General features: G+C 41.3%; 2 protein-coding genes across 7 annotated transcripts in view; both read right to left on the reverse strand.

Annotated features, from left to right (window-relative positions):
• LOC119722932 (protein dopey-1-like) overlaps positions 1-22,609 on the reverse strand; it is a 54,030-nt gene that overhangs the window by 27,111 nt on the left and 4,310 nt on the right. For 2 of the 6 annotated variants that reach the window (XM_038193337.1, XM_038193338.1), the window contains exons 1-11: positions 17,036-17,212; positions 13,258-13,397; positions 10,333-10,688; positions 9,049-9,238; positions 7,850-8,668; positions 5,686-6,658; positions 5,328-5,474; positions 4,311-4,582; positions 2,611-2,763; positions 1,481-1,584; positions 207-483 (exon numbers count right to left, since the gene is read on the reverse strand). In XM_038193337.1, the coding sequence (XP_038049265.1) occupies positions 207-483; positions 1,481-1,584; positions 2,611-2,763; positions 4,311-4,582; positions 5,328-5,474; positions 5,686-6,658; positions 7,850-8,668; positions 9,049-9,238; positions 10,333-10,688; positions 13,258-13,397; positions 17,036-17,114 (3,510 nt within the window). In that variant the 5' untranslated portion in view covers positions 17,115-17,212. Of the gene's footprint in view, positions 1-206; positions 484-1,480; positions 1,585-2,610; positions 2,764-4,310; positions 4,583-5,327; positions 5,475-5,685; positions 6,659-7,849; positions 8,669-9,048; positions 9,239-10,332; positions 10,689-13,257; positions 13,398-13,885; positions 14,107-15,050; positions 15,164-17,035; positions 17,213-22,609 lie in introns of those variants that run through there. The other 4 variants (XM_038193339.1, XM_038193340.1, XM_038193342.1 and 1 more) reach the window with 4 other exon arrangements.
• On the reverse strand, positions 18,637-19,137 carry LOC119723235 (putative proline-rich protein 21). Its single transcript, XM_038193799.1, has one exon. It carries the CDS (start codon positions 19,135-19,137, stop codon positions 18,637-18,639), a length of 501 nt encoding a protein of 166 aa, XP_038049727.1.

Here is a 22,609-nt window from a genome sequence, read left to right on the forward strand (position 1 = left end):
ATCAGGCACCCTCCAGGGCCTCCAACTCCTGCCAATTGGAGCCTTCACTGTTAAGACAAACTATCTGCCAATAAACTGCAGCTGGAGGGCATTGGCATAACCAACTGACATGCAGTAAACTACCCTCAGAGAGTAAGGGTTAAACACTATTCAAAATATCCTGATAGTTGCAAACATTCCACAATCCTAAGGAACATTATCCTGACCTCTCCATCGACACTGCTGATGCTGTAGATTCTATTCTCCACATCTTCACCTCCAGCCTCATCAGTCTTGCCATCGCCCAGCGACTTCTGATCAGGTTTGGTGTGAAGGAACTGCACAGACACACGGGCTGTGGCTGGGTGGAGGAGTACTAGGAGGATGGGTTCCAGGAGTCTAGCGATATCACCCCGGTCTATGGCATGCACTAACCAGGTCTGGGTGACTGAACGTATCATGCAGTCGGGACACTCTAGACTGTCCATCATGACTAACAGAGATCTAGAAGGAAAGAATATGCAGGAAACAATAGCATATCAATATTAGGTTTTTGCCCTTCACCGACGTATAAACACTGTGTACTCAGTGTGTCACCTCCCGAGTGAAAGTTGAAAAAAATCACTCGGGTGGGACTCGAACCCATGACCTCCTGCTTTCTAGTGCAGATTCTTACCATTCGACCACAGAGCTTGCTGGATCGGTTGGCTGGTTCGAAATAGCATATCAATGCAAACAAGTTTTCCAATGAATAGCATATCAATTCAAACAAGTTCTATAATCTTACTGTCACAGATAAAGAGTTCAATCAAATACATATTTAACCCATTAGCACCTGTACCACATTGTATTACATTGTGTTTATTCACTAAAGAATCAATCAAACCATAGAGTGCTCGGGTGTTTTCGAGTGCCACAGTGAGTAACAGGCAGAGCGGTTTCAGGCGCTACTGTGATTAAACTTACTGTCATCTTGGTTCTTGGTTGGTTCATCTCCTTAATACTCCCTGGGGGAGTTTGACCAGGAGGCCAGAAACACCGGGGCAAACCCCTTCTCTTAGTGATAAGTGTCCCTGGGTTATTTTACGTGCATGCATTACATAACACACGCCACATGATAATCATCTTTCAGTAAAGAATCACACCATATCTAGTAGTACCAGTAGTAGTATAGTACGGTATGATGATGACTCATAATGTTACCTACCACATTCACATTTGCGTGGTGGGTTGCTGTGGTTGTACCTGGCACAGTAACTCTGCAATAATATTGCACCGCGTGAATTTCCAAAGTGCTTTTATTTATTTCGGTGTTTTCATAACATGGCTTAACTGACCCGACCTGAAAATCGCAAACGCAAAAACCGAAACCAATCCAACCCAAATGAAATGATGGAAAACCGACTTTACCCAACCTGAAGTCGGTTTCAGGTCGGGTCGGTTTCTGGTCAGGTTTGCACAACATTACTAGATAAGTCAGTTAATTCAATGGGCAATGTACCTGTCAAATGTGAGTACTTTGCTTGCTGGACTTGCACTCAGAATCTGTGATCTGATCAGATGCCAGAGCTGAGCATACTTGATGTGTGCGGCCAAGGAAACAGCCTGTTGAAAAGAAAATAAAGGAATCACATGATTCAATGAAGACACGCAGTTATCCACAAAATATGGTATGATTACAATGGATGGTATGTAGAAACTAGAATAAGTACCATTAAGACTCTCAATCCAATGTGGCCACGAAGTATTGTATTTCATGTTTTTACTGGTCTCAGAGAGGGCCACTTAATGATTGACTCACTGACTGTCACTCGTGAGCCGGGCAGTGCTATTGTACAAGATTACCCCGTAACGCCAATGAGTGGGCTAAATCAGGCCCATTGTGTACACAGATGTATGAAAAGACTGAACACAATTTGAATCTTAAACCAATGGATATAATGTTTGTGGACTCTGGGCCCTGGTCTTCTAGGCATGCCTTGTCTTGTTAACCAAAACAAATGCGCAGAAAATCTTATGTTGGATGTGGGAAAACCTAATCCTTTGATGTATCAGCTCGGTTAACATTCTACTTTTCACAAAAGTATTGAGTTCAAATTCAGCTGCTGACAGCAAGCTGTCTAAACCTTGATTTTCTACAGACATGAAAATGTATGCCCTAACAGCTGTAAATTCAGACTCGCGTGTATGAAAGGGACACCAGATATAATTAGGCACAACATTTGTATTAACTCTGCGGCTACCTGTTCGGTGCACTGTTTGGGGATGTTTAGGGCCTGTCTCAATTCATATCCGGGATGAGTTCCGGGCAAGTTGCGGACGTTGTATCAGGTACAAGTTGCAGGATTCTGAACAACTTCCCTGCAATCTTCCCTCAATGAAGTTATATGTATTGGTGAGTCAGGCAGTTGCTAATGAAAATTTTCCCGGAACATGTCCAGGACAAATGCAGGGCTTCTTGATGGTTCTAGCCGCAACTTGTCCGGAACTCGTCCAGAATATGAATGGAGACAGGCCCTTAACAAGATTGTGTACGTGGCTGAATATGAAACTCCAGCACCGTCCGTTCAATAATACACAACTTAGAGAATAGCAATTCTTTATGAATATGCATGAGTAGGTGTACTGTACCTTATTGGTCTGCACCAGTGAATTTCCAATGATGTCTTCACAGATGTAGACATCAGGTGCTACATTGTGAAGCTGATGCAGTAGATCAGCACTCTTCTGATGACAGTTGGGAGTACTGGCACTCATGTGATGCCACAGACTGGTTGCTACTCTCTAGTAAGAGAAAATAACGACGTACATGTTTGACGGTGATGGACTCTGTGTGTCAACTATGGAGGGTGCTGTGTAGCTTACAATGATATTTAAGTTTGGTTCCCTATCCCTGCTTAATATCTAGAGTTTGAAATGAGGGGACAGGAACAAGTCTAGATATGACATTTACCTTGCTGATTTAGGTGAGCTATTATCACCCTTTTATTTTGACTAATTGGTCTTAGGTAAGGCACACATTCCATACAACAGTTCCACCACAGAGCCAATACTGCACAGATAAACTACAGCATCAGATGTTAGCAGGTTAGCAAAATGACCAAATCTAAGCAAAATGAATAACAACTTAAGAGTTACAAAGCAAGCATGTCCTTTTGGCTTGTAGACTTTGTGCGTGAATAGTAGATGGTTCTTTGTGCACACATTGGTTGATGAATATGACGCAAAGTATGCAAGTCTAATTTCATTCAGAATATGTTTGTAATAATAATAATGTGTATTTATAAAGCGCATGTATCCACCATTATTGGTGCTCAAGGCACTTCATCATTATTACCCTGCTCATTGGAACAATGAAACATACCACAAACCATCTCCGCTCCCTGGGGAGTATACAGCTCAATGAAGCCTGTTCGGCACAAAGCAGCTAAAATCAATCACAATAACAATCTCTGCCTTCACAGGTACCCAATTTACTCCTGGTTGGGGAGAAGCAATGAGTGACAAAGTGCCATGGTTCATGCACCATAGCCCCAGGCTAGACTTGAACCTAGAACCCGCGGCATTACCAGCAGACCACAAATTCAATGCTCCACAAGGCCACAGCACTCCACAACTTATATCATCTTTTACATAATCACAAAGTGCACAACAGCATCGCATTCAGGAACTCTGTCAAACTCTCTTTTTGTAATTACAGCAAACACTCCTGTTCAGTGATATCTTGGATCTACAACACAATATGCTGATTATTGACTTTTCACTCGTTTGTAATGCCTAGTACCTATGACACAATATAATAACTGCTTAAAGCTATAGTCCATCATTTGTAATTTGTGCATTTTGTTCGTTTGAAGCAACAAAAGAGTTCAAAATCTAATGAAGGATACTGAGCAACTAACCTGATGAAGTTTCAGCTAAGCTTCAGCTGTATATTCCGAGAAAAACAGCATTCTAAGATCTCAATTTCAAATCAAAAGTTACTGAATCATGTTTTGAATTGTTTTGAATTGCAGCTTTACGCGACGTCGCGCACTGTTCCGACGAATTATAACAACCGCGCGCGCGCGTGCGTCGTTCCAATACTTGTGCGCGCTGCGCTGAATAACAAAACGAACTACTAATTTAAATTTTCCTACGGTGCTTCTTAAGAATCACCGTTGGAAATGCCTTCTTTCGTTGATTACTTCAAAATGACAGCTTCCCAGAAAGAATAATTTCACAGGGAGTTTAGTTCCCTTACTATCTTTCAACCAAGTTTGTTTTTCAACAACAATTACGCCAGTTACTTTTCGGATGGCTGCAAATGATGGACTCTAGCTTTAACTTACTTGGAAAAAGCTGGTGCCAAAGTTGATTGTGTGCAGATGTGATGCAGAGACAGCAGGAATCAGCACCACAGAGATGGTCCCTGAGTCTGTCTTAGGGGAGTTGGGTGGGTTAGGCAGTACCAGCTTACTGTCTGAACGGTCTGTGACGGACTTAGTCAAAGCTATCAGCTCTAAGGTGGTGGAGATGGCCGTAGTCTGGAGAATGAAGTTATTGACATAGCAACTGCATGCAACCAGGGTCTGGAGCCAGTCTGGTAAGCCAAGTGCACTACCTGCAGGGGGAATGGTCAAATATTCAATTTAACCCAAAGTCCTCATATTGCGATGGAAAAATTTAATTATTATTCTTTAGTTAAGAGTCAGTGGCACTGACTAGACTGGCGTACAGTGTGAGTAAAAAAAAAAGGAAACCCAAATGTGAGTGCCATTTTTTTAAAATAAAGTTCTGCATACATGTAGAATATAGAAGCCCAAATTAGAAATTTGTGCTAAAGGCAGACAGATTAGCCTTGAAAGCCCAGCTAACTGAACCCCCCCCCCCCCCTCCCAATAAACCTTGTGCGAGTAAAAGTCAAAGGTCAATCAGTCGTTGGATTATGGCTTCAGTTTTTTTGACTTGTTACGATGCAGTGGAAAGACACAGCAGCACATAAATATGCTAATGTTAGATAGAAACAACTCATCTGCTTTTCCATCATTTCCAAGAATTTATGACATTGGACTACAAAAATAGTCAGTTGCAATATTTCTATTTAAACCTAACATAAAGTTGAAATATTCTGGGTCACTTATTTCAATATTTTTTCCTTTGTCTGATTATTGTTGTCTGCTTCATGAGTTGATCAACGCATGCAATGTAATACCACAATGACCCGCTTCGTGTGCAGGGTATGTCGTGACTGCCCCTACTGAGCCATGAGAATGATGTTAGAGTTGATCGAATGGCACAGGGCTTATCTGAGTCGACCCAGGTGGGCTAATCCAACACACCCTATAGCAACATTTGAATGTACATACCCGTGGTAGTAGGTGTAACAATATGCGCAGCTGAGGCTGTCTCGTTACAGTACATTGGGAAGCAAGCAAACTCAACCAACAGATGACAAGCTGTAGAGAAGGCTTGCAAGGCACTTGGAGAACTGGTGCACTGTAGATCTACATCCCCTGCAGGAAAGATAACAAAAATGGAAAGATTTCAGGTCTGTCAATCAATTCACCTTAAGTTTACAATGTTAAAGCTTTACTGTACTGGGGCGTGATGTCCCTATATTATTATTATACAGAATACATAGAACATACCATTAGATAACTGCACAGCATTGGAATTTTGTGGATTTAGAAAGGTTCCTGGACACAATCCATATATAATACGTACTGAGGAATGCAGCCACAGCCTCATCTGTAGTCAGTGCTGAGTTGGTCCGTAGCCTACCATCCTCACTCATCATTTTGTCTGGCATATCTCCAAGGTTCTGAGGTCGTTTACCCTTCATGCCCTCCCCACCAGATGGCTGTCGCTTCTCTTGCGTACCATTGCACTTCACGTTCAGCTTCTTCAGGTACTTCTTGACAACCTCCGCCTCTGGAAGAATCTTGCTGCTGACAAACTTGGCAAAGAATGCCTGGTAGCATTGCACACACGCCTGCATGATGAAGATTGGTTGACCGTCTTGATCGCTCTCGGCTAGACTGGTTGTCAAGGAGACGGAACTTGGGGTTCGGCGGTGGGAGGGACGGAATTCAACTGTCTCTTCTTTGGATGGGGAATCAAGGCTTTGCATTTTAGTCGGGCGTTTGACCCGCTCAATCTGGAAGTCATCATCCAGGGCTGCCAACTCTGCATCCTCGAGGCGTTCAGATGACAGCCTGTCCAATGATCTCCGAGGACTGAGAGGAAATTTCTTGGATGAACTTGGCTTGCCTTGCTTGGTTTTGTCATTTCTCTCACTCTCTGGCGATTCATCCTGCACAGCACCTGATCCTGAGCTGATCCCCTGACTACCATCTGATGAATTGATCACAGACTGGGTTTGGGTGGTTTGTTTTGGTGTGGATGATTGCTGTGGTGAGGCATCTGTACCAGTTATCCCACCGCTGCCACCATTGACTTCCTCCCAACCCTTCTCAATGATATCCACATGAGCCAGCAGCCTCTGAGGTGTGCTGGTATCCCATTGATTAGGACTGGTAACCATGGATGGCTGTACCTTAGTCAGTAGCTTGTTGCACAGACGCAGTGTGTCTTTGATTTCAGAGAGGCTCAGATACTGACAGTAGTTGGAGAGGGATACCGTCAATTTGCAAAGTAGGTTTGGAAGGTACTCAGTTGTTGTTTCTAAATATGTTTCCTGTCAAAGGAAAAATAAATTACTCAATAGGTTAAATTCCAGACTTGACATTTTAATTGTGATCTCTGTCTCACAGTAACAAGGACAATAGCAGTCCATAGCAACAATTACCCCTAACCGCCCTGAAACCTTCAAAATCCTCTTTACCAAAATGGAGGAATTTAGAGGATTGAGGTTTCATGGCAAAAGTGTGTTACTGATTTTATAAGTTGTACTTTGTCAAGGTCTTGGGCCGGACCTTGTGTTGTTTTTGCTCAGCCATGCATAAATATAGGCCTGGATTATGCTTGAAATCCTCCGTACTGCTCCAGGATGTCACTGGCCAAGCCTCAACATATTGACAGCCACAAAATTCTGCAGGATTCAGGCAGTGGTCACCCCTCCACGGACAATATTCAAGAAATAATGGAGGACTTTGCAGGATTGAGGCGTCGTCCCAGCAAACAAGGCCTAGGGAGTAAGGGTTAAGTAATTGGACTGCATGTATTACTCAAATGATGTTTCATATTCCTGTTCTTATGCATGTAACATCAAGAGCAAACAGGTTGGCACAATTGCACTTCCCATATCCACCACTTCTGTGAGCAAGATTCAAAATGTGGATTTGATTATCAGTCCATACCTGATTTAACTATACCTTATACATATTCATGATTGAGAGCCAAATTCTCACTGGTCCATTCACGATCACGTGTCAGCCACTAGTTTTGCTGGTTACCAAGCATGCATGTGAGATTTCACGTACAGGTTAAATACGTATGCGTAAACTAGCGCATGCCTTACCCGTGCGCTTCTATGCATGCGCTTTACAAAGCTATCATGAGCTAGCCCACAGGGCTAAAGTGCATGAGGGCGCAAACATTGTCCTAGCTACATGAAAAGATGGGGGCACACGCACAGCAACGTTTGCCGAGGGAAACTTATGCGTAACTCGACAATCGTTTGGCGATTATTTATGAGGTAGGCTATAGCAAAACAAATAAGCATGTTTTATTTCGGGTGGACAGTCGATATTAGCTCCCCTCGGTATTGGAAAAAACTAGTTTGTCAACTTCCAATACCTCGGGGAGCTAATATCGACTATCAACCCTAAAACCATGTTTTATTTGCATACTGTTGGTTACTTAACATTCTGGTGTTTTTGTCCTACCCTTTTTTCATAAGTAAAGATCCCCACTACTATCGACTTACCAGTGCCACAATGTCGAGGAGGAAATCTACCAGTCTACACATTTCTGAGCATGTAAGTGCACTGCTATCATCACCAATAGAGGGCGCCATTCCTCCTCGCATGACTGTCTGTTGACAGCACTGATCAAACCGTTGTGCGATGAATTCCCACATGAAGTATGGCTCAAAGACACCAAAGAGCAGATTGGCCGTCTTGATGAGTTCTACAGGACGAGCACTGCGTGTTAGGAGCTTCCTTGTTGGCGCGGACAGCAGCAATGATTCCTGAGAGTCTGAGATTAGCCCCTTCCATACGTCATTCGCAGATGCGGTGGTGCAGCGGTTGTACAAGGCACGGAATACCTCAATGAAAACATCCTCTACGATGATCATGCTTAATTCTGGCTTGTCCAGGAGGCTGATCAGGAGCTTGTAAGGCTTCAAAATGGCTGCCTTTGTCTCGTCATCGTTCAAACCACTTGGAATGGTGTGCAACCAGAATTTGAGAGATTCCACCAACATGACTTTGGAGTGTGCCTCAAAGTACGCTGACGTCTCCTCTTCGGCACTCAGTATGCTATCTGATCGCTCTACGGCTGGTTTGCTTGCAAGCTTTGGCTCTGCTGTCCTGGAATTGGTGCCTAACAACCAGCTGAATAGGCGACGATTGAGGGACATGTCACGACGCAAGAGAACATTGAGTGCAGCTGTCATAATACGAGTCTGCTCATCTCTGGATACGCAGAAGTCATGAAGCGGGAAGCAGAGTAGTACCAGATCAAGGATGGTACGCTGGACCAGAACCACGGAATCATACAGGGAATCACACACTGCATTGACCTACAGAGAGCAAGATAATACAGCACAGGGTTACAGACAACCTACCAGTATAGGCATTTCAAAAAAAAAAATTTCAAAGTGCGCTTATCATCTCCAGACCTACACTCTCTCAGCAATGGGCTCCATGCATGAACAGTACATGGCGCTTGTAATTTTTCTTGAAATACAAAAGTCATTCACTTTTGAATGATTCACTTTTGAATGAGACATTGACAAACAAAACTCGGTCCACATATAGTTACTTGACACGTTTTGAATTATTTGCGACCCAACAATAATTCAGATCTTGTGGGGTAGACTGATGACCGCCTCCCCCTTTTGCATTAAGATAATGACATCATTGCTAATGCTACTGAGGGAAGAGTATTAATATATCTTACCAATGTGATTCTGTTATTGCCAAGGATGTGTTGCTGTTCTTTCATTGAAGCTTTGCGGTCAAGTTGAGATAAGACAAAAGACACTGCAGGGAGACGCACACCAGGGCTGGTCGACACGCATTCCCATAGAGCACTATAGAAATTAGACTTGACCATTCCTGCACAGAGCTGTTCCAATAAGGCATTGGTCCTGCATGTAACAAGCACACAAGTACAACAAAATTAAACATTTGAAAGGAACATACATTTGTGTTGACAGACAAGTACAGACGCTCTTTTTTTACTATACTCCCAAGGACAATGCTTTGTGTTTCCCTTTGTCCCTGTAATATAACACTCTCCCATAGACTAAGCACACAAACTTACTACAGAATCCGTTTTGAACAAAAGACCCAACGCCAAGGACTGAAAGGATCTGTTGTTCTCCCTTTGTGTGTCGGTCCTCGGGGGTTATGTAGAACACGTACATTGTGTCACGGCCAGTCAATCCTGCTTTATGTAGACTGTGAATTCTTAACTGCTGAAAGTCACTTGTTTGATTTTGACTGAAATGACTACTTGGCACAGAATGTATGTTTGCATAGGAGGGTTTATATTGACATACTCTAGATTAGTATAGAAACCGTACAGGTTTGAAAAATATGTTCATATAAGTTGTGTACACAATACCACAATACACATGTAGAGTTATGAGGAAAAAAAACACATACATACATACATATTATCTGAGAGATCGCCAGTCCAACTGTCATTAGCTGGGTTTGCATCATTGCTGATGTTAGAATTGTGACTAAGCATGTAATTCCTGGCATCTGACTAGTTGCTGATGCCAGAATTGTGACTAAGCATGTAATTCCTGGCATCTGACTAGTTGCTGATGTTAGAATTGTGACTAAGCATGTAATTCCTGGCATCTGACTAGTTGCTGATGCTAGAATTGTGACTAAGCATGTAATTCCTGGCATCTGACTAGTTGCTGATGCTAGAATTGTGACTAAGCACGTAATTCCTGGCATCTGACTAGTGCCCCCGGAACAAAAATATAGACAAAATGGACCACTATGATATGGTATGCTAGCTCACTGCTACACTGTGTCAGATGGCAAAAGTTTGAAACCTATACAGTCATTTTCTTTCTAGTTACTTGAACTTTTTTTCTTCAAATTCTCACCTATTGCAGTCCATTTTCTTTATAGTTTCTTGAACTGTTTTTCAAATTCTTCCCTATTGCAGTCAATTTTCTGTCTGGTTACTTGAATTTTTGTTTATTTTTCAAATTCTCACCTATCAAAATACTCGGATCCTTCTTCTAACCCAGGCATGATTCCCTGCAGTAGTCCAGTCAGGCATGGCTTGAGATGTTCACCGAGCGGCAAGTAATGCTCCTCATACAGATGCAGTAGTTTAGGCTTGACTGCCATGGCAGCACTGCCCAGTAATGGGAACAACCCAGCGCTGTAGATGAACATATCCTGGCATAGCTGTTTAGGACCGATGGTACGGAAGATCAGATCATAGGTCTCCAAGGCTTTGAGATGGACACCGCTGGGGAGGGCGGGATGGGTGCACTGGGCCAAACGTTTACCAATCAGCAGCCGTTTGGGGATGACGGAGTAGCGAGTAGAGTTGCTTTGAAGGACCTGGATCACAAAATGCAACAAAATAAAACCACAAATCACATTTAACTTCTCAGTCTGGACAAATGCATGGCATAGAAGCTGAACAGCAAGCATTTTTAATAAAAAGATTTTGTAAATTAGAGAGAGTTTGTTTTCCCTTAACTCTCATGACTCCAAGGTATTTTTGCAATCAGGATTAAAGAGAATATATATACAACATTTGCCAATTTTATCACAAAACAAAGCTTCCAAATTATTATGAAGTACCTTACTGGACTGTTAATGAATGACAGTAAAGCATCCTGTAAAATCATGGCGAGTGGTGTGCTGTCATTTTCAAGAAAAGTGGTATTTTTGTATCAATTGCTGGTTGGCCAGCGTTGGAAAAAACTGGATTTTTTTTCTTCAAATACTGCCCCCAATTGGCTGGCCAGTGTTGGAAAAAAACCTGCCTGTCTTCAAATACTGCCCCCAATTTACCATATTTAGTGAGTCCGCATTTTGTTTTCAATCGATTACACAGCTATGATTGGGTACAAGCCAGCTACCTGTAGACTGGTTCCCTGACGTTACAATTCCCTGACGTCTATAAATTGCTCCGTTTCATCTTAAGTGGGGTCAGGGAACCAGACTACAGGAACATGATTTGTTTGTCTTGATTTTTCCAGCATCTACGAACACAAAACCCTTTAAGTGAACATCACATCCTTTGTTCTAGCTCTTGGATTTTGTTGGGTTTTGTGGGTTTCATGCTTTGTTGTTGTTAATATCTTTCTTTAGCAAGAGTCTATATATATGACATGGATGTGACCTTTGTAATTATTGCAGAAAAAAAAAACAAATTTACATGTATCTTAGTCAATCTACATTTGTAAATGAAAGTGCTTCAGTGGTGCAAGGGATTCACTGAAATTAATGTAAATGATCTGGAAGTGTACACAGGTGTGTATGCTGTCAATTATAAACTATACTATTGAATTTAATCAACTCTTTTGCCAGCCATGTCAACAAGGTAGACTGTACATCTGGCAGCGTTGTGCAATGGTTTGAGCCTTAATTCTATGTAGCCACGGGAGAAGAATCAATTTGCTGTATATGGGCATTTGTGCATGACTAATACATCTATCTCCTGAGGCTCATGTACACATTGCAAATGTGCAATAGACAATGTAATAATTAGTCTTGTGTATAAAACTTGTACATGGGGGAAAAAAGTGTTCCAGCTTATTCCCAATGCATTTTGAGTATGATCGTTTTCCAGTGAGGGGGATTAATTTCCTCTGACCAACAGGCCACTGGCAATAATTAATGCAGGATCCTGCTGGGTACACGTATTAGGCACAGTATCCACCTGTGTGCTGCACATGTGTGGTTGGATAAGCCAGATGTTTTCGCCTTTGCAGACATGTACAGTATACATGTGCAACTAATAACAGACTGTAAATTATTTACCAGTGTTCAATATTTTAAAACAAAAATGGAATACGTTTTGACTAATTTTGTTAAAATACACCAGTATTCTTTGAGAGAATTTCGTTTACTGAATCAAGCATTCAGTCTAACACATCTTCATAAAAGCAGTTTATTGAACTATTAAACTACCATACGCCTTTATGCGGGTTTTGTCTAACAATAAACCATGTTTGTGTAAGTTTAACTTTATAACTCATGACTAATACGTAGTACGGCATTCTGGCCTTTGAATCACTGGGTATTTGTTAACCTTTGACCTCTATTCTGTATTAATGAAAGCAACTATTGTTTGACACAGACTGTATGACTCATTGAAATCATTCAAACCTTTAGTTTTAAAATTATTGTAAACTTTTTTTTTTCAGTATTGGTTTGCAATTCACACTATTTATTAACCCTAACTCCCTAGGCATTTTTGCTACATGTAGGATGCAACCTCAATCCTGCAAAAGCCTAGTATTTCTTGAATGTGGCCCTTGGAGGGGTGACCACTGCCTCAATTCTGCAAAATCCTCCAGCAATCACTGTCAATGTGCTGAGGCAGAGCCAGTGACATCCTGGAGCAGTGCGGAGGATTTCAAGTATAATCTAGTCCTAAATTTATGCACTGCTGAGCATAAACAAAACATCGTCTGGCCTAAGACCTTGACTCAGTGCATCCTCCGAAATCGGCTAGACATTTTTTGCCATGTAGCCTCAATCCTGCAAAATCTTCCATTTTGCAAAGAGGATTTTTGAGGATTTGGGACAGTTAGGGTTAAAGAGCACCACTAAAGAAATACGAATTTCCCCTCTTTTTGAACAAATCATGGGACTTTTTATAGGACGTTCTGTCAACATAGCCAGCATTTATCAGTTTAAAGGCACTTTGTCAATGTAGCTAAGACTTTGTTTAGAGCAGCGAATTCAGGGAAAACAACATTGTTTTGGTATTGTTTTCTCTAATATGAAGGCAGAAAGTTAAAAGAGTAATATTTTGGTGCTCTTTTATGTAACCAGTATTAAAACTAAAACAGATCCAATTATATTTTCATACGTAATGATCTTTTCATGCAGACCGAAATTTGTTTCTGATGTTCAATTTCTCTGGTTACAACGCAACGGTTACCATAGTTACCTTGATGAGTTTAGCCAACGCTGAGATGAGATCTGCCCACTCACTGGAATACTCAAATCCTTTGAGTGCTTTGTCCACGGCCGCTGCGTAAGCCTTGAACTTGGGATCCGACATCAACTCACTCTCGTCAAGATTCATGACTGTCATTCATAAAAAAAATAATCAAGATTTCAAAAGTTTCAAAGATTAACATATATTTCATAAACATACATGTAATTACCCACAGGGGAATGTGGTATCTCACAACGGCATGCTTTTTTGAAACTTGGATTGAATTTTTGTTTCAGCTTGCGATTCATTCTGCATTTGCTGCTTGAGGAAAATCAGACCAGGGATGTTCAGTAACTTCAGAGCAGGAATATACACAGTGTGTACATACATGTACTGTTTATATCAGTATGTATGTACATGTACATGTATATGTACATGTACATGTATGCGTGTACACATGTATGTAAGTGGGAGGGAACTTTCCGAAATTTCCCGGAACACTTCCTTGGCTCAGATTACATTGTACGCATGCAAATCATGTGTTTGTGTGGACTTCATTCAACAACCTTGCAAGGTACCCTAGGCATTGTGAGATTAATCCTTTCACAATGAACTCAACATATAATGACATACTTACTGTATGATTGCTTTACTGACAGTCTGAGCAGAAATGGCAACTTGGCTGCACAAAACAAAACTGGCAATCACACCAAAGGACAGACACTCTGATGTCACAGTCAAATTTGTAAAATTTGATGTTACTCATGCAGCCACACAGTGAATATAGACATGCACCAAGCAATCACAGTGTACTGTCCACGTGTATGGTGTACATGTACACTGCAGCCGGCCACATGAACTGCATGTTATCCAGTAACAATTGGCAGGGGCCAAATTGTGCAATTAACTGTGACTGCCAGCATGCTATAGACGCTGGTACCCCTGATCTGTAATAACAGGCAGGGCTTAAAGCATCAGGATGCAGGATTTATGTAGGATTATAACATTCTCTTCTTGTATCAAAACGGAGACTATTCTAAGTTTCATTGATGGGGCCATGTATGATGTGGGGACTCACACCACTCTTTGTAGATGATTTACAGATTAAGTCATTATGTACATGTAGTGAATGACTCTACCACAATGATGCTTGAGGTAGTTTAAGCTTTAAGGGCAAGCGACATCTGTGCCTACCTTTGTTCCAGACTTGTATGACTCGTGGCTCGGACTCGAGTCTGACTTGAGTCCCACTACTCATGACTCAGACTCGGACTCAAGTCACGACGACAAATGACTCAAGACTCGACTTTACATGATTGAGGCCTTGTAATGGGCGACTTCCATTACAAAAAAAACACCAGAAAAGGTACAACAGCATGTCCCCACCTGACTCCCAGAAAAATTACAAAAAAAACCAGTGTGATGGCATCACATGGCTATCTGTACACTATTGTGCCCGTTCATTAGAAAGTGCAAAATTTCAAATATACTATCCAAAACGCCGGTCACTTAGTCACCCGTCACCCATGGGTGCATTTTACCAGTTGTAACCAAAGTCGGGTGCAGTTGTTTGTCAACGAATTATTATTTTGGGGGCAAAAGGAAGAGCATGAACTATGCATGGTTCCTGTACAACTGAAGTTACCAAAATGCTTACCCAATGACAAAAAAAACTAAACTAGTTTTTGGTTACAACCACCAAACTGCACCCAGTTGTCTCCCATGTCAAACTCCATCTCGAGTCCACCCCTCACTAAAGCTAGAAGTAGAATTTAACGTTCACAATATAAAAAGCTTCAAACCTTTCAGATGTGGTAAAGTGCCCGTCCCAGTCGTTGGTATCAACAATCCATGCTTCAGCAGCTCACTACTGGTGAACTGACTATCCATGGCAAACACACGGATCCACTACATGTATGTAACAGATGTTCACAGCAGTAATGTCACTTGATGACATTCACTGAACAACCCATTCACATGATGGCAACACAAATGGTATTTGTACGATAACAAATTTTTCTTTCATAATTTCGTCTTATTCTAATCAATGCCATAGACCAGACTGCATGTACGATGTACATTGCACATGCACATACCAGCATCTACATGCGTACTTTCTGCCGAAAGGACAAATAAATGGGTCATGTGAGCCAAGAAATTTGCATACTTTTTGAAATAGTTCATTGTTCTGAGTCAAAGTTGAATATCAAGAAGTTCATTTCAAAGCACCATTAATTTTTATTAAAGGCAAAGCTGTCAAAGACAATACATGTACATGTAGCTTTGTAGAAATAGAATGTGCATGAACGTGTATGTTTAACAAATTGCACATGTATGTTCTTAACTGCATGCACATGTGTAGATTCTATGCAGACTACAACATATTACACTGATGCATGGACGTGATCCGTTAACAATTAATGCACGCGATATACACAACTGCCACACCTGTTTGATGAATCTTTGTGTACGACTGTACAGGTACCTACAGTGAACAGTGTCAGGTGCTAGAAACAATGTACATGTACAGACCAAGGACATGTGATGTGGACTGTGTAGTGTTGGTACTCTACTGAACTGTATGTCATTTTTGTACAATATGTAAAGCTAGATGTACATGTACATGTACATGTACATGTACATGTACATGTACATGTACATGTACATGTACATGTACATGTACATGTACCGGTACGTGGATATGTTCATTTGGGCATCCCTTTTGATTCCTTTGGTTCTCATTTCCGACTGACCCTATTTCGGGCTTCGATCTGACCCAAGAATAAAAAACTTACCCATGACCCTGTTTGGAACCCTGCTTACTAAGAAAATGAATGGGAAAAAAAAGAATACAAAATTCAGGAAAGTGGGCTCTGTGTTATTTGAAAAACTATGGAAAAATAATACCAGACTTTTAAGCAAACGGTGTAGACCAACCAGTGCTATCCCAGAAGATGCAATGGTGTTAATGCCACTCATCAATATTAGAGGTCTCTAAATCTTTACAGGGGCATGGTACATCGACTACATCTTGCCAAAGATGTCCATATTATTTTTTTCAGTGATCAATATCAACTCAAGATAATCTCATTGCAATAAACAAAACAAGAGACAATATGCACTTGGCATCATTTAATTTAGCCGTTTAGACGGGTCCAACTGCAGTTCTTCTTTTCTTCAGATTTTTGGTTATTTTGCCGACTGACCGACCTTACATCTGAGGCAAAAAATTGTGAGAACAATAAAAACGGACGCCCTTACATCAAAAGCCGCAAGACCGAAACCGAAACCATGCCACATCAAAAGCAACATAAACTGAGGTCAGCAAGGAGACCAAGTCTGCATGGCATATGTGCATAAATATGTACACCAATGGACAAAGACATTTTCATTTTACGGTGATCAAACATTTCCACTGCAGTATTGCTTACATGCAGGTTCAATACATCTGTGTATATGTAAGTGAAGCTTATACACACAAGATAACTGCACAAGAAAAACAGCTTCCGAAAGTCTGCCGCTAAATCTGGTTTTCCATAACATTTTTAAAGCAAAGTTAAACACTGAACTTCAGTCAAGAAAATGAAGTGTTCTTTTCCTGCAACAAGCCACATATGTACACTGCACGGTCTAACTTCCTTATCAAAGTGCTGCCTATGGTTTCACTCACTGCACAATCTGGTACAAATCACCAACCGATACTGGATCATTTTGATGTGTGTGGCCTTATACACCTTCACAGTTTAAAGTATTAAGGGTCATCAAAGTTCACACAAAATGAAATTACCATTTCTGATATCCAAATTCACTGACTCTCTGCCCATGGCTAGTACATCAGAGCTAAGAATGCCTGCTGAGCTAAACATGTCTCCATATAAAATCACAACAGCACAGTTCCTTGTAGGGCAGCATAACGATCTGATTTTCTCTGGCTTGCATTCAGCATGTTCAGTGCCTGTATACATGTAAGTGTGTCTTGCGGCCTAACACTACAGGAACTATACACCAGTTGCCATCAGCTATGCTATCAGGAACTGAACTAGTTGGTATCAGGAACTACCCTACATAATCATGATAATTGGTGGCTAGCATGGCTTTTTGACCTTAGTACGTACACAGTACTTAATGATGTACACAAAGATTGTATCTGCTTATTAGGACACACACACACAATACACCACAATTAGCTGATGATGTAAAGTACATCTGACCAATACACCACAATTTGCTGATGATGTAAAGTACAGTAAAGCCTGAGACAGAAGAAATGTCTTTGAACAGTTTGTCTTTGTGCCAGTAAAATCAGGCTCCTCCCACCTTCTTCAGGCTCCTCCCACCTTCTTCAGGCTTGAAGTCACATATTAAACAATTCTATTAACAAGACACGTGCTTGAATTATAATCGTAAGTTTGCAATTGCATTTTACCACGTCAAACTGACCCTAGAATTTCTCACACACCTGCATAAAACTGCCTATATTAATTCACTGAATGTTGAACCAGTTACACGTGTGGTTGATAATGACACTTTTTTCTGACAGGCCAAAGGTTGTACCATGCAATCCAGCCATGTATGAATAAGGTCAATCGACATAGGCACATGATGATGAGCTACGGATTATGTCATCATCCATTTAGAGAAATTAAACTATCAATGAAATATGTCAATCTAGACCTGGTGTAGGTGGATGAGGTACATGTACATGTATATAAAATCTATATATAGATTTTATTATTCTGTCCATGGGCCGGATGGGCATCACTAGAAGTAGAATGTTTCTCTAGAGGGGAAAAGCAGTCATCAGTTGCACAGCAGGAAATCCCCACTGTGTAAAGTGTGTAGATTTTTTTTTAAAGGGGGAGGGGTGTTGCCGGAGAGGTGAGGTGGGGGTGGCACTTGGGGTACTCTTCGTGTGTCCCCTTCTCTTTTCCTCCCCACCCCGTAGATGCTCATCATGGTTACCTCAAAGAGTGCAGGAATTTGTAATATTAATATCAAAGCAGTCACAACTTGAATGTATAAATTCTTATCAATGTTCTTGGTTGAAGCTGGTCAACAATTCAAGGATGATTTCTGGAAAGACTTTGAAAAAATTTAAATTATGCAACAAACTGAACACAACCAACACACTGAAATAATGGAAAATGGGCATTCAAATTAATAACAAATAAACCACAGCGAAAAAAAAATATCACAGCTGGTTTTCCTGTTTCATTAAAATGAACTAAACCCAGGGGTGTGAGTGACCACTGATAAAAATAGCTGAAAACGGTGTAAAAAAGCTGAATTTTGGAAATCTCCTATACTTTTGTACTGTACACAGCAAGTGAGTGAAAAAAGCTGAAATCCAAAACAAAAAAAGCTGAAATCAGCTAAAAACCTGAGATTTCACACCCTTGTAAACCAGACATTCCAGTGCTGAACCATGGGTGCTGAACCATGGGTGCTGAACCATGGGTGCTGAACCATGGGTGCTGAACCATGGGTGCTGAACCATGGGTGCTGAACCATGGGTGCTGAACCATGGGTGCTGAACCATGGGTGCTGAACCATGGGTGCTGAACCATGGGTGCTGAACCATGGGTGCTGAACCATGGGTGCTGAACCATGGGTGCTGAACCATGGGTGCTGAACCATGGGTGCTGAACCATGGGTGCTGAACCATGGGTGCTGAACCATGGGTGCTGAACCATGGGTGCTGAACCATGGGTGCTGAACCATGGGTGCTGAACCATGGGTGCTGAACCATGGGTGCTGAACCATGGGTGCTGAACCATGGGTGCTGAACCATGGGTGCTGAACCATGGGTGCTGAACCATGGGTGCTGAACCATGGGTGCTGAACCATGGGTGCTGAACCATGGGTGCTGAACCATGGGTGCTGAACCATGGGTGAACCCTGGGTGAACAGGTCCCATTTTCAATGCTACCAATTACAGTTTTGGGGTGCATGTAACATTGATCCCTGAGTGATTGTGAAGTTATGGGCCCCTCTTTGGTTTCAGACCTAATACTCATAGTGTTTTTATCATTCCAAAATTATTTCTTTACCCTAAAACTATACTTCTGTCAACTCTACTGACCCTATGTTTTTTTGGGGGTGAACTGTATTTTTATAAAGTATACTAGTACATCTATATATATAAGAGACATCTATATATATAAGAGAGAAGTTTACTAGCCCCCGAGATGATGTTTGCTCCTGAAAGGATCCGAGACCGCAGTCTCCCGCGGCGCCAAAATCGCTCCACGTCCGTGGAAAAATGCGGAGGGTGTCTTCCGCCGGGTCGGACGCTTCGGGTCGTCCTAATTTTCCCGTACGGACCGGCGATCCGTTTCGTCGATTTTTCGTGACTGCATTTTGCACAGGAATTTGCCGTCGTGTGCGCTTTCACGTTGACTGCCTGGCCGCCCCGCCCCCCCCCCCCCCCTGCTGGCTTTTCTGCGTGTCTAGACTGTGCGAGGTCAGCGAGGTCAACGTAGGGGTTTCGTTTACGTGTTCTACTCGGCCGTTCTGCAAAAGTGTTCACCAAACGTTAGTATGGGGTGACCTTGGTAAAATATTTTTTGTCCACGGTGCGTGGCCACCAAGTGTCCCTATTCTTTCATATGCTTCGCTTGCCGCCCCTGCGCCGAGTGCAACGAATACTCAGAAGGACTACACATTAGTATGCCTAGCGTGGTCTGACCAATCGAAAGTCTACACTGCGTGGTACTTCCCGGCTATGCGTAAAACCGTCACTGGCAACGCGTACTGCAGCCTGCTCCACACCCTGGAAACGAGGTTGAGTCTACGGTGCTCGCTATTTGAAGCACAAGCATGTGACGTCGTGTGATAGAGTGCTGTTGCTTCCATAATGTGTTTACAGCTCCATGCTTCCACCACCAAGGCTGAGCATTGTGAGTTCGCTGCCCGCCACGTATAATTCAGTGTCGTGTAGTAATTTCGGGGGCCTGTTTGGGGTCAACGAAGGATCGATGCATTCACAAAAAAATCAACGAAAAAAATGAGTGTCCGACCTGGCGAAAGACACCCACATTTTTCCACGGACGTGGAGCCATTTTGGTGTCGCGGGAGACCGCAGTCTCAGATCCTTTCGGGAGTAAAACTTGCTCTTATATAGATAGTTGAACCAACTTAAAAAATAAAAGTTAAATCGACTTTTTCCTCGCAGACAGTCTCGCAAATTGTAAGAAGTTCAAGTTTACGTTTGTTGAACAGTCCAATACTGAAACTTAATTATGACCTTCCTCCATGATTCAGACCGTTTGTAATTTTATGGTAACACTCAACATTTTCATTTCAAATGACACCTTTACGTTTTATTGCATTATGATTTATTGTCAAAACTGTACAATCAGCCTTCGCCTGTGTACTACAGTAACCTTTTCACTGCGTTTTCCAAATGCGACTGCCTCACAAAATGCCAATTTAACAGACCAACGGGAACATTTACAGACAGTTGCCATGGTACATAATTATCATGTGCGTAAATCGACGGGGGTCAGGGGGACCCCCCCCCCCCCCCATTTTAAAGCGGGGGAATTGTTTGGTTTCCCCCCCCCCCACTTTTTCTTCCCCGAATCAAAATTGTAGCCTACAACAATAATTCTATTGCTCAGAATACATGTAGCTGATTCAATTACTCCAAACTTTAAAAGATGATCTTTTGCTGAAATTGGTTTTAGTGGTCAGAAATTGCCTCAGATCACACCACAGAAATTGCTTTTCTATAACTGCATGTCTCCTTAACTATATCCCCATTTACATTTTACTCCCCAAATTTTCATCCCCAACACTACGCCCTACCCGATCTATGATCGGGTAAATCAGCTTGTGTAATATACATGTAGTATACATGTAGTTTAGGTGAGTCCCAATAACCTGAAAGTGGAGTTTCGTTCTTCACTATCACCATTGCACAAATGCTGTAAGGTGATGAAGGTCACTCAAGTTGCAGCCATTGTATAACTTGAATATTTTCCCTACATGTAGGTACAAACATTTCCAATCTGCTTTCACTCAAAAGCTCATCATGCTCATCATGCAAATAAATATTGATTCTTCAAAATGTGTCATTTGTTCACAGTAACACTCAAAACGGAACATCAAATGTTTATTATAAACCAAATAAGTTCAAAACATACTTCAATTTTGAAATTATGCTAAACTTATGACAAATGTATGAAGCGGTAAAAATCTACCAAAATGTCCTGTGATTTAAAAAATGTACATATGTACATGTAGTATCCTACCACCACATTTTCACAGTACGCTAGTGGGTAAATATAACCTTAGTGATTTTCAGATGGCAAATAGACTAAGATAGTGTACAGATACCAAAACAATAAGGTACACACACAAAAACAGCCGAACTGGAAATGCCCGGTCAGATGTTGTAAAAAAACCACAGAATACAAAGACAAGAACGACATCAAAATCCGAAATGTTTTTGCTGTGACAACTGAAAAAGTGTTATATAAAGTATGTAATCGGCACATGGTTGATTTTCACACACCAAAAAAAATAATTCAATTCCATGCGTCTGATTTTACTTCTAAGATTATCAACAAAAATATATTATAAGATATGAGAACTTTGTGGATTTAATTCATTTACCTCAAATTTTCAATTATGATATAATTTTAAATATTTTGCATGTTGTGTCTACCAAAATCGAACGAAATTTATTTATTTCGTATTTAAACAAACATGTATTTTTAGGGCCTCTTTCTAGAATATAGTTTACACAACATAGTTTTAGCTCCAGCTCTATAGGCCTATGTCAAATTCCTGATGAGCATTGGCAGGTTATTGGAGCTGGAGTTACTCAAGCTAATCGCGATGCATGGTCGCCATCTATCTTTATTATCGTGTTGCATTTTGTCATTATATTTTTACCCTTCAAAAATTCAAAACCCAGCCCTCTATCTTTTTATGACATACCTGCACATTCTTAATGTCGCCAACTTGTTTGGTAAGCAAAATAAATTAAAACCTAAAACATTTGTAGATTTTGTATAGCATAGTAACCAGGCCCATAGTAGTATAGTCGTTTTCCTAGTCCCGGATTTTTCCGAGTTCCGGATCGCTTCAAATAAAAACCTACCTCTTTTGGATTAGTCTCCAATAATCAATTTTTTTCTGACAAAGTGCACTTTGAAAAGGAAAATGTAAGCTTCTTGATACACAAAGATCTTTTGGATAAAATCTTTTGAAAAAGGAATTTTGGCGAGATTTCTGACTCTCACTTTGACATGTTTGGACCATTTGTAGAAAATCACAGGAGCTGCGAATCGACGATAAATTTTCTCCTCGGTACATCACCTGACAGTGTGATTTTGAATATTTTGTTCATACA

This window comes from Patiria miniata, unplaced genomic scaffold (genome assembly GCF_015706575.1).
Source record: "Patiria miniata isolate m_02_andy unplaced genomic scaffold, ASM1570657v1 HiC_scaffold_16, whole genome shotgun sequence".
Classification (NCBI taxonomy): domain Eukaryota; kingdom Metazoa; phylum Echinodermata; class Asteroidea; order Valvatida; family Asterinidae; genus Patiria; species Patiria miniata.